This window comes from Peromyscus eremicus, chromosome X (assembly GCF_949786415.1).
Source record: "Peromyscus eremicus chromosome X, PerEre_H2_v1, whole genome shotgun sequence".
Classification (NCBI taxonomy): Eukaryota; Metazoa; Chordata; class Mammalia; order Rodentia; family Cricetidae; genus Peromyscus; species Peromyscus eremicus.
In genome coordinates this window covers 125,892,616-125,903,890 of record NC_081439.1, presented here as the reverse complement: position 1 = coordinate 125,903,890, position 11,275 = coordinate 125,892,616, and the positions used below count along the sequence as shown (strand labels likewise).

Sequence of the window (11,275 nt, the reverse complement as noted above, 5' to 3'; positions counted from 1 at the left end):
AGAAGGAAGTAGACTGTGACAATGAGAGGTGTCTTGAGCATGGGAAATCTCAAAGCCTGCCTCTACAGTGACACACTTCCCCCAACAATATCATACCTATTCCAACAAAACCACACCTCCAATAGTGTCATTCCTTATGAGCTTATGGGAGCCAATTACATTCATATTACCACAGGGGTTGTAGATGAATACATCCTATGCACATGCAGAGGCCAGCAAAGAATTTTCATGTGTCCTATCACTCTTGGCCTTATTCCCTTGAGACAGGGTCTCTCACTGAACTTGGAGCTAGACTGACAGCCAGCAGGCTCTAGTGATCCTTGTCTCCAAGCTCCCCTCCCCAATAGTACTGAAGTTAGCATGTGCAGCCAACCCAATCTAACCCAGGTTCTTGTGCTTTTATAGTAAGCACTTGAACCATTGAGTCATTTTCCTGGCCCCAGAAGAGTCATTTTTTTTAAACAAAAAGAATCCAGATTTTGATTTGATGCACAAAATACAACTTTAATTTGATTTGAAACTATGACAAAAAATTTGTCTTTCTAAAGTTAATAGGATTTGGATGACTTAGAAAAGTCTCCTTTCTGGCAGGTCTGAATTCTCAATTAGAAAGTAATGCTGTAAAAGAAAAAAAATAAGTAGAATTAAGCAACTTAAAATCACACACACACACACACACACACACACACACACGCATTATATATATCATATTCTATTATGAAAGTAAATAGCAGGAACAAAATTTTCAAACTATAAACTGGGTATGCTGGTCAACATATACTTTAGGCATCTGATAGAAATATGGATCATATCTTGCACTTTTAGCTATTTGTTATACTACCTGCTCATCAAATATGCATAACGCAAAATTATAAGGGGTTTAAAAAGGGACCTCATAATCATACACCATGAACTCACTGAGCCTCACTTAAAGGCTTTAAGATACATCAACCTTTCCTTGGATAAGTGTTATGCTTGAGACACATTAGTAACTGTGGCCATGATTATTTATCAAGTAGCATGTAGCCTTAGAGTCAAAACAGGAAGAATCCATTTCTTTATTCACTCAGAACAGATGAACTGTTCTTTAGCAAATAATGCAGTACATAAACAACTGGCTACTTTTCTTCACTACTTTATTGTATTCTAGATATCCCTAGCTGTGAAACAGTTTCAGGTGATAAACTTTCTGAAAAACTTTTCTGTGTGCAAAAGTAAGTGTCAGTCAAATGGGCTAATGATTGACATATAAAGTTAGTAGTAACAATCTATATCCTGTCAATTACCTCTGGACTCCTGCTCTTTTCTATCTCCTCTCTCTTCTTTTGGTGCTTTCCTTGCTCTAGGCTTCCTCTTCAGTTTTGTCTTCTGTTTCTTCAAAACCTTTAACACTCTGTTCATCTTCCTTCTTAAAGGATTAAACCATCTGCTATAATTTGAAAAGTTCAAACAAAGCTTTACTTTTCTTTTTTTTATATATTATTTATTGCATTCTTAACCGAACATTAACATTTTGAGCTTTACAGACAACACAAACAACTGTGATGTGGCCATTATGCTTTTAATGGAGATATAAAACCAATGCAAAAGAATGTTTTATATATCATTAGCATAGTGATTAACTTAAATTACATTTTAATAATGTAAAATACAGTGTGTTAGACCTCAAAAGAGAAACTACAAAGTTGCCTGCAACCTAAGATGTTGGAAAGGCTCCTTAAATTGTTTTTACCCATCAACTTTATAATACTCAGTGGCATCTGGGGGACCATAAGAAAATATGAGACTCTTTTCAGCTGTTACTCAAAACTTTAGTAAAGCTGTATGATAATGTCACTATGGGGCCATAAAATATTCCCACAAGTACTTCCAATAGCATAGGCAGTTCAGAGGCTTAATAGTTCAAAGCATAGAAAGCAGCTAAGTTATCTTGGAGAATTGTGAAACAGAAATCCTGTTACTCTCCTACAGAGAAACTCTCTAAAATGTAGGCATAACTCAAGGATGGCAGTTCTATGAAGTTTCAATAAACACTCCAAGGCACAAGTGTTGGGCACAGCCTGTTAATCAAGATGTCACTGCACCATACTTTTGGAGTTTCAGGATGCTGTGCTTGAAGTGACAGGACATTGACTTTATTCCCTAGTTAAGAGCACCAGGTTTCAAGCTCAGCTTCCATTTACACAGGATGCACCAATAAATCCTTAAGGTGATGAGGGGTCAGGTACTATGTTCCTAACACATCTTGCCTTTCTGTTTTTGATGGACTGGGGCTCTTTAAATACAAGGTTTGTAAGACTTCAGGGGCTCTGATTGCCCTAAAAGTAGTCTTGAAGCAATACAGTCCTTTTCAAAGAGCTCACTCGATACTTAATTTCTTTCAAATGAAAAATGTTAGGAATGGCATGTAAGCAAAATATCTGATGATTAATATCAAAAATTATAATATAACTAAGACATTTAATAAGGGCAAAATATACTGTATTGGCAAGGTTAATTATTTGTGTGAAATATTCTATATATCAACTGAACAAAAAAAATTCAAACCACTAGAAGCCCATAGGAAGAGAAACAGCTAAAAGACAATCAAAAGTCAGGAAAGTTTACTGGTTTTAGAACACATTAGCACACTTGATATAGAAATATTTCACTTTTAAAACTAGTGTTTGCTGTGGAAGCTGCTAAAGGCCAGTATACCAAGATGCTGTTTCTAGTATGGGAGTTAGTTAAGTTAGTGCTTCTGTAAGAAGGAACTGAATGAATCTCTTAGCATTCTTTCATACACTAGCTCATAATTTGATGATTTCTGTTTACTAGGTCAAAACTAAGCAGGAAAGGAATTAAGTTGACTAATCAGGCCTGGAATGAAGCTTTACTTTTCAACAGTAGTGAGATAGCAACACTATTCACCCAGATTACTAAACTTTCCTGTCTGATTTGTTTTATCTCATTCTGAAAAATGTATTGCACTTGGCTCCTTCAAATTTATCACTATAAACATTACTAACATTCTGTCTGTAGTCCTTGTGATCATATGAACCCCCACAATCAGAACAGGGCATTGCAACTGCTCTGTAGCATGAATGGTACCTACTCAACAACCACTTTATATATTTTCTGTCAAGGCACCTTTCCTTTCACTCCTACTCCAGAGAGAATCCCTGTTGTCTGACCTTCAAAATCAACAGTAATGGTTTATATCGCATTACTATTTACAATTTTCAAAGCACTTTCACTTACTTTTGCTGTCATTTGGTATTCAATCCCATACTCTCTTGTGTCTGTGTAGTGATCAAGTAGAGGAGGACCCGTGAAGACATTATGTGGCAAAATCTTGCCCAGGTACCTCATATAGTTTATCTTACTTAATTCACACAAATGTCATAGAAAGTGCTGCATTTCCTATTTTGAAATGGTTAAACTAGGACTTATACCAGGTCTCACCGTACTGAAGCACTAGTTAATACATGCTAACCTCAGGCGTGTTGTGTCACTAATGCCTTCATATGCATGAATGACCTTAATTATTTATAAATTTACTTTTATTTATTTTTTAAATATTTTTATTTTATAATTTAATTTTACATATCAGCCACAGACTCCCCTGTCCTCCCTCCTCCCACTCCCCAGCCTTCCCCCAATTCACCCCCCATTCCCACCTCCTCCAAGTCAAGGTATCATCCCCTGGGGAATCAGCTCAGTCTGGTAGATTCAGTTGAGGCAGGTCCAGTCCCCTCCTCCCTACACCAAGGCTGAGCAAAATGTCTCAGCATAGGCCCTAGGCTCCAAAAAGCAAGGACAGATCCTGTTCCCACTGCCTGGGGGCCTCCTAAATATTTCAAGCCAATCAACTGTCTCACTTATCCAGAGGGCCTGATCCAGTTCCATGGGGGCTCCTCAGCTATTGGTTCACAGTTCATGTTTCCACTAGTTTGGCTATTTGTCCCTGTGCTTTTTCCAATCATGTTCTCAATATCTCTTGCTCATATAATCCCTCCTCTCTCGCACTGATTGGACTCCTGGAGCTCCACCTGGGGCTTGGCCATGGATCTCTACATCTGCTTCCATCAGACACTGGATGAGAGTTCTATCATGACAGTTAGGGTGTTCAGCCATCTGATCACCAGATTAGGTCAGCTTGGGCTTTCTCTCGACCATTGCCAGTAGTCTATTGTGGAGGTATCTTTGTGGATTTCTGGAGACCTCTCTAGCACTCTGCTTCTTCCTATTCCCATGGTGTCTTCATTTATCATGGTATCTCTTTCCTTGTTCTCCCACTCTGTTCCTGATCCAGCTGGGATCTCCCACTCCCCTAAGCTCTCTTTCCCCTGACCCTTGACTCAGCAAAGAAAAACAATGACATCATGAGGTTTGCTGGCAAATGGGTGAAACTAGAAAAAAATTATCCTGAGTGAGGTAACCCAGACTCAGCAAGACAAACATGCTATGTATTCACTCATAAGTGGATACTAGATATAAAGCAAAGGATTACCAGACTGCAACTCACAACTCCAGGGAGGCCACCTAGTAAAGAGAACCCTAAGAAAGACACAGGGATCGCCCAATGACAGAGAAATGGATGAGATCTACATGAGCATACTTTCATTTTTTAATTAAAATATAATTATAGTATTTCTCCTTTCCTTTTCCTTCCTCCAACCTTTCCCATGTACACTCCCTCTCTCAAATCTATGATCTTTTAATCATTACTGTTACATGTGTAGATGCACATATATATACATATATATATTCATAAATACATAAGTAAACCTGCATAGTCCATAAAATAGTACCTGTATCTAAGACCTCATTTAATTTTCTCAATGAAATACATGGGCACTAGTTCTATTATTTCCATTTTTCAGATAAAGAAACTGAGACAGACACCAACACCAATAAGAAAAGTAACTGGCCTGAGGTTGCCAAATTACTTAATGAGCCAGGATTCAAATTCAGACCTAGAAAATCAAAAGTAAAGTCTTCCTACATCTGTGTTAATCTCCTCCTTTCTCCTTTCTGGGCACGCAATTCCTTTAGGATGGAACATTACCTTATAAATATTAGTTGATTTTTATCACGAAATGTTATTTATTGTTTATAGGGCTTTCAGTTTCTAAAGAACTAAGCACACATGAAATAGGAGGAAAGGGGAATGTTCATGGCAAAGGTTATGCAGGGGACAGAATATTTGTGGAATAGAATATTTGTTTAACTATGTAAAGATGTGTTGTATTTGTTTGTGTTGCAGAGTAATTTTTAAATATGTAAAGATGTGTTGCATTTGTTTACGCTTCATTTGTTTAACTATGTAAAGATGTGTTGCTGTTTCCACCTTGCCCACCTAAGGCACCTAACTGGTCTAATAAAAAGCTGAACAGCCAATAGCTATGCAGGAGAGAGATTGATGGAGCTAGAAGGGAGAGAGGAAAGGGGACCCAGGCAGCCAGGGACCAGCCAGCCAGACACAAAGGAAGCAAGCAAGCAGGATGGACAGTACATAAATGAGGTAAAAGAGCCTCAGGGCAGCACATAGATTAACAGAAATGGGTTAATTTAAGTTTAAAAAAAAAGCTAGCTAAGAAACAAGCCTAAGCTAAGGCCAAGCATTTATAATTAATAAGTCTCCATGTCATGATTTGGGAGGTGGTCTTCCAGGAATCTTGCTACAGGAAAATACAAAGATAGAGATAAGATCTGCCTACAAGACTGTGAAGAGAAAATAACAGAATCGCCATCTCTTTAGCTCAATGCTAAGCAGCATAAGAAAGGGAACACCCAACAGTGCTACTTCAATGTCCAGAGCAACTGGGTTCTGGGCATATGGGAAGCTGAGATAGATAAGCCTGCCTTTGAAAGGATACCTTTGAAGGTAATACTCACTTTTCTCCCATAAAACTACATTACTTGGTTATGAGTGAGCTCCAATAGGTAAGACAGATGTGAGGGAAAGAAACACCTTTTTCTCAATTAATCATAAAATTGTCTCCAGGTATAAAATGAAATAGTGAGTGAAGGCCAAAAATATATTTGTATGATTTACATATTATCTCTTTATGTTATATTGTTAACTACAGTTTAGAAAAGAGGCGAGAACTAAAACTACATAGTTCTTAGTCTACTGAGGCCAGATGTGTATCAGAACACATTTTTTTTAAATTTCACAAAGGTAACATGATGTGATTCACTGATTACTGTTTGACACTCCCAAGGAGCCTGGGGTAGTATTTCATAATAAAATACATTAACGTTTCTGCAATAAAATATATACGTATTCACTCTAAGCAGTAAGAAGACTAGAAAAAATCAGATCAGATTAGATCAGCATTTTTGCTTTAAATGACTTAGAAAAAAATATTTAGGTTTATAGAATTTCTGGACATCCAGAATTATAGCTAAGAAGTTAAGGCTTATATAAGCTTCCTGATTCTGTAACCTTAATATATCTTACTTTTTATCATAAAATGACCAGATGTCCTTTATTCATGAGGTTTATTTTAAATTTAGTGGTATACATTTCACTTTTACTATCAAAGAATAATATGGCATAATAATCTTTGAAAACTACTGTGGGCTCAAGAGATGGTTCAGTCTGTAAAATACATACCACACAAAAACAGAGAGCTGAGTTTTGATCCCCAGAACCCACAGAAAGAGTCAAGCATGAAATCCTAACAATATTGTTGCCTAAACAAAACCTACACAATGGCAACACCATATGATATTTCAAAGTTGATAGAGGAAATCTTGCAAGGCAGGTTCCACCCCTAGATTAAAAAAAAAAAGCTACAGCCTATTAATTGTTACTAAGAGAAGGAGATCAGGGGAAAGCCCTGATAGGTCATCCAGTCCCAAATGGTCATCCCTAAACACACACACACACACACACACACACACACACACACACACACACACACACACAAACATGTGTGTGTGTATGACACTAAATGCACTCAGTAAGTTGTATTTGTGTATGTGTGAGTGTGTGTATGTGCATGTATAACTCGTAACAACAGTAATGAAGAAGAGGTCATAAAGTTGGGTAGAAGTGGGGGGAACATGGGAGAGATTGGAGAGGGAGGGGTAGAAATGACATAAAAACAATATTCATGTATGAAATTCTCAAAAAAATAAGAATATTTTAAAGCCAAATATGGTCTCTTATATCTGTAGCACTAATGGGGGGAGGGGAAACAGGTGGATTCCCAGAGACAACAACATTCAATGAGAGACTTTAAAAAGATAAGGTGATGAGTGATCAAGACATTGATCTCTGGCCTTCACAAATACACACTCATATGCACATGTGTGTACATATACATGAACATGTACCCATGAAAACACAGAGAGAGAGAGAGGAAAGAGAGAATACTAACTCAACTAAATTTCAAAAGACTTGGTTTTCAGTCCATCCTTATAATTAACTGTCATACTATGGTTAAATAGAAAGACAGGATGTGATTAGAGCTCCATATCCTAGAGTCTGACTAGAACCTCTTGCCACCTAAGAAGCAAGAATTCTAGCATAATTAACATTTGTTGTAAAGGCTGCTGACAAAAGTTAATATTCATTCCATATATAGGTGTTTTATGTTAAAGTAGAAATGACCCAGGCTTAAGGTCTGAATGTATAACACCTTGAGTATAGGTCATTACTTTGCCAAGCATTGTCTGGGATTCTCAAAAGAAAACTAACTTTGATTACCTTCCTGTATCTGTGTGCTAGACTTTTACCTTATTAACTTTCATCATATCAGGTACCCCTTAGGAACCATCCAGTGATATGATAGTAACTTTAAACCCCACTATAACAACACTATATATGACTACTGTAAAAATTTGCCTTGTTGGTACAAGATGTGTTTCCATACCTTTAATCCCAACACTCTAGGGGAATAGGCACTAGGTCTCTGTGAGTTTAGGGCCAGCCTGGTCTACAAAGCTGTCAAGATACAGGCCAACCAGGGCTACAGAGTAATGCCTTGTCTCAAAAAAATAAAAAACAGAACAACAACAAAAAATTGTCTTTAAGAAAGACATGCTGTCAGGTGTCTTATTTATAAGCACCACTGCTATGGGATGTTATGTACGGCAAATGTGTTGCTAATTAGTCAATAAATAAAACACTGATTGGCCATTGGCTAGGCAGGAAGTATAGGCGGGACAAGGAGGAGAATAAAGCTGGGAAGTGGAAGGCTGAGTCAGAGAGACACTGCCAGCCGCCAGGATGACAAACAGCATGTGAAGATGCCGGTAAGCCACGAGCCATGTGGCAAGGCATAGATTAATGGAAATGTATTAATTTAAGCTGTAAGAACAGTTAGCTAGAAGCCTGCCATGGCCATACAGTTTGTAACCAATATAAGTCTCTGTGTTTACTTGGTCGGGTCTGAGTGGCTGTGGGACTGGCAGGTGAGAGAGATTTGTCCTGACTGTGGGCCAGGCAGGAAAACTCTAGCTACAAATGGCGTCCAACATGGTGGCAGGAGTTTCCACCTAAAAACTGAGAAAAAAAGATTCTAAAATGGAGCTAAAAACAGCTTCCTAATCGTCTCTCTCAAATGAGCGGCAGCTGCCAGTTTGAGCTACTTGTGGATTCCTAGCGTGCGTGCTCGACCTGCAGTATGGTGGGAATGAGTCCTCTGCAAGTGGCACATTAAGCTACGTGGTGGATTTAGCCTTTGCAAGTACAAAATAAAAAAAGAGGTTTTGGGTCTACATGCTGCTTGGATAAAAGCGTAGACCCACGATAGCTCCCAAGAGCTGGCAGTAAACGTAGCCATGTTGGGAAGCTGAGGTGGGCGGAGCCAGCAGCCACAGCCGCTGCAGTTTAAAGCAATAGATTCACAATAAGACAGATTCAGATGTAATAGTTTACAATGTGTGTAAAATATACGTAGGCTTGAAAGAGACAAAAAAGGTGGTATATACAGTTATAGAAACAAATACATAGTTTTAAAAAATAAAGTCTTTAAAGAGACAGTAAAATTAATATAAAAAATAAGCCACATGAAGATGAATATTACACAGAGAATCTGGATTGTGTTGTCTTTGGGATTCTTAACTGCAGAGAGATATTTGATTGTAAAGGAAGTTGAGTTAAACCAATATGCATATTTTAAAGATATCTTGACTTCAAAATTTGGATATAAGGATATGTTGCTTTGGAAAAGAGTCTCTTTTGTTTCCACAGAAAGCCAGAGGCTATGGATTTGCTCAAGATTAAGATACATCAAGTTTGACCAGCCAAAACCCCCTGAAAGGTCTCTGATGACACCATGGCCCAGATGATCCAACATCCACAATGGTTTCAAGGCAACTGGCTCAGACGATACAGCCTCACGGACTACTCCATAATCCTAAAAATTTCTTTGTTTCCCCATAAGATACAGTGCCCCCCTCCAGCAGAAAGTAGTAAGAGAAGCTACGCCCAAATTCCCAAATTATATGTAATTTTACTTTGTTAAGTTTAAAACCTTCCATTTTGAAAAAAAAAAGGGGGGGAAGTGCTGTGGGATGTTATGTATGACAAATGTGTTGCTAATTAGTCAATAAATAAAACACTGATTGGCCATTGGCTAGGCAGGAAGTGTAGGCGGGACAAGGAGGAGAATAAAGCTGGGAAGTGGAAGGCTGAGTCAGAGAGACACTGCCAGCCGCCACGATACCAAACAGCATGTGAAGATACCGGTAAGCCACGAGCCATGTGGCAAGGTATAGATTAATGGAAATGGATTAATTTAAGCTGTAAGAACAGTTAGCAAGAAGCCTGCCACGGCCATACAGTTTGTAACCAATATAAGTCTCTGTGTTTACTTGGTCGGGTCTGAGTGGCTGTGGGACTGGCAGGTGAGAGAGATTTGTCCTGACTGTGGGCCAGGCAGAAAAACTCTAGCTACACACCACTTTTTCTCCTTGTCCTGGTGCTTAAATTTGTATTAAAATATCTTTAATAAAACCTATAATTCTGATTCATAAACTATCTAGTTCTGAAATTATTTTCCACATCGAAGCCACATATCCTGGTTTGGCCTGAGTCATGGTCCCTGAATCTTTAGGTGAACTCTTCAGGCTGGTGAGGGTAGTAGTATGGAGTAAGTCTCCTGTACCTACACCCCCCAAATACTGACAATACAACTTACATTCACTTCTGATGTAAAAAGTTAGATACTCATTATTAAAAATGCTCAAAAGAGAAATTAGGGGAAAAATGATTTGTCCCATATGTTAAAGGTGGTTTTATTCTCATATATAATGTCTAATTTTATGGATAGTGTACTTAGAAAGCACAGGTCAACTTTTTGCATACCTTTATTGCATATTTTCTGTTATGAAAAAACATGTATATATATCATAGAACTAAAGACAAATAAGACATAGGATCTGTGCTAAAGGACTGTGCCTTTTCAAAGGAAGGGCAGATTCACAGGCTGATAATGACAACAAATTGAAGTCAGTCACTGTAGAGGTAGACAGACAATGGCAGAAAACAAGCAAAAAGAAGCCTGACCCAGTGTGAGCAAAAGGTTTGGGCTAAGTATTCTAGGACAGGTGACATCTAATCTGAGGCCTACTGCCGGCCTGGAAATGATCCAGATAAGAATAGTGGTGGTGGGGAGATACATAACAACAAGTCAGTGCTTGCATGGTGACATGCCATATAGTCTCTACATCAAGTAGAGTGGTGTGACTGGGATCACTAAGTAGGACCACAAGTCTTAGGTAGTATGATGGTTAATAGCTTGGTTGTCAACTCGACTGGATTTGCAGTTGACTAAGAGACAAGCCTCTGAACAAATCTGTGAGAGTATTTCTTGGAAGAATTAACTGAGTGGTAAAGACTGTCTCCCACAGTAGACAGTACCTTCTAGAAGTGATAAAGATATAAAAAGGTCTGAGGAAAATGCAGTGTTACTTCTCCCTGCTTGCCTTTGCTCTTTGTTGGCTGAGTAAATTGTGGCTGCCATTAATGCTGTCACATTTTACTGACATCAGAACTCAGCTTCTTTACCCTTTTGATGCCGACTAAAAAACAGCAGTTCTCTAGAAGTCCTCTAAGCCACTCAGACTGAGCAACTATCAGGTTCTCAGCTACTCCAGCATGCAGAAAGCCATTCAATTCTCCAGACTGAAACACGTAAGACAATTAAGTAAACTCCATTTGTAACACATATGCTATTGGTTCTGTTTCTCTAATAAATTCTAACTAACAAAGGAAGCTGTGGGCATTAGCAAGGTCAGTTTCCATTGAGGATAGACTCCTTTTCTCATAATATAC

The 11,275-nt window shown here is 38.4% G+C and overlaps 1 protein-coding gene across 3 annotated transcripts in view; it reads right to left on the bottom strand.

Annotated features, from left to right (window-relative positions):
* Positions 1-477: 477 nt before the first annotated feature.
* The window catches only part of Fmr1nb (FMR1 neighbor), a 37,144-nt gene continuing 26,346 nt past the window's right edge, over positions 478-11,275 (bottom strand). Inside the window, exons 5-6 of one of the 3 annotated variants that reach the window (XM_059250591.1) lie at positions 1,287-1,429; positions 478-618 (exon numbers count right to left, since the gene is read on the bottom strand). In XM_059250591.1, coding sequence (XP_059106574.1) covers positions 602-618; positions 1,287-1,429 — 160 coding nt within the window. In that variant the 3' untranslated portion in view covers positions 478-601. The remainder of the gene's footprint in view (positions 619-1,286; positions 1,430-11,275) is intronic. The other 2 variants (XM_059250592.1, XM_059250593.1) reach the window with 2 other exon arrangements.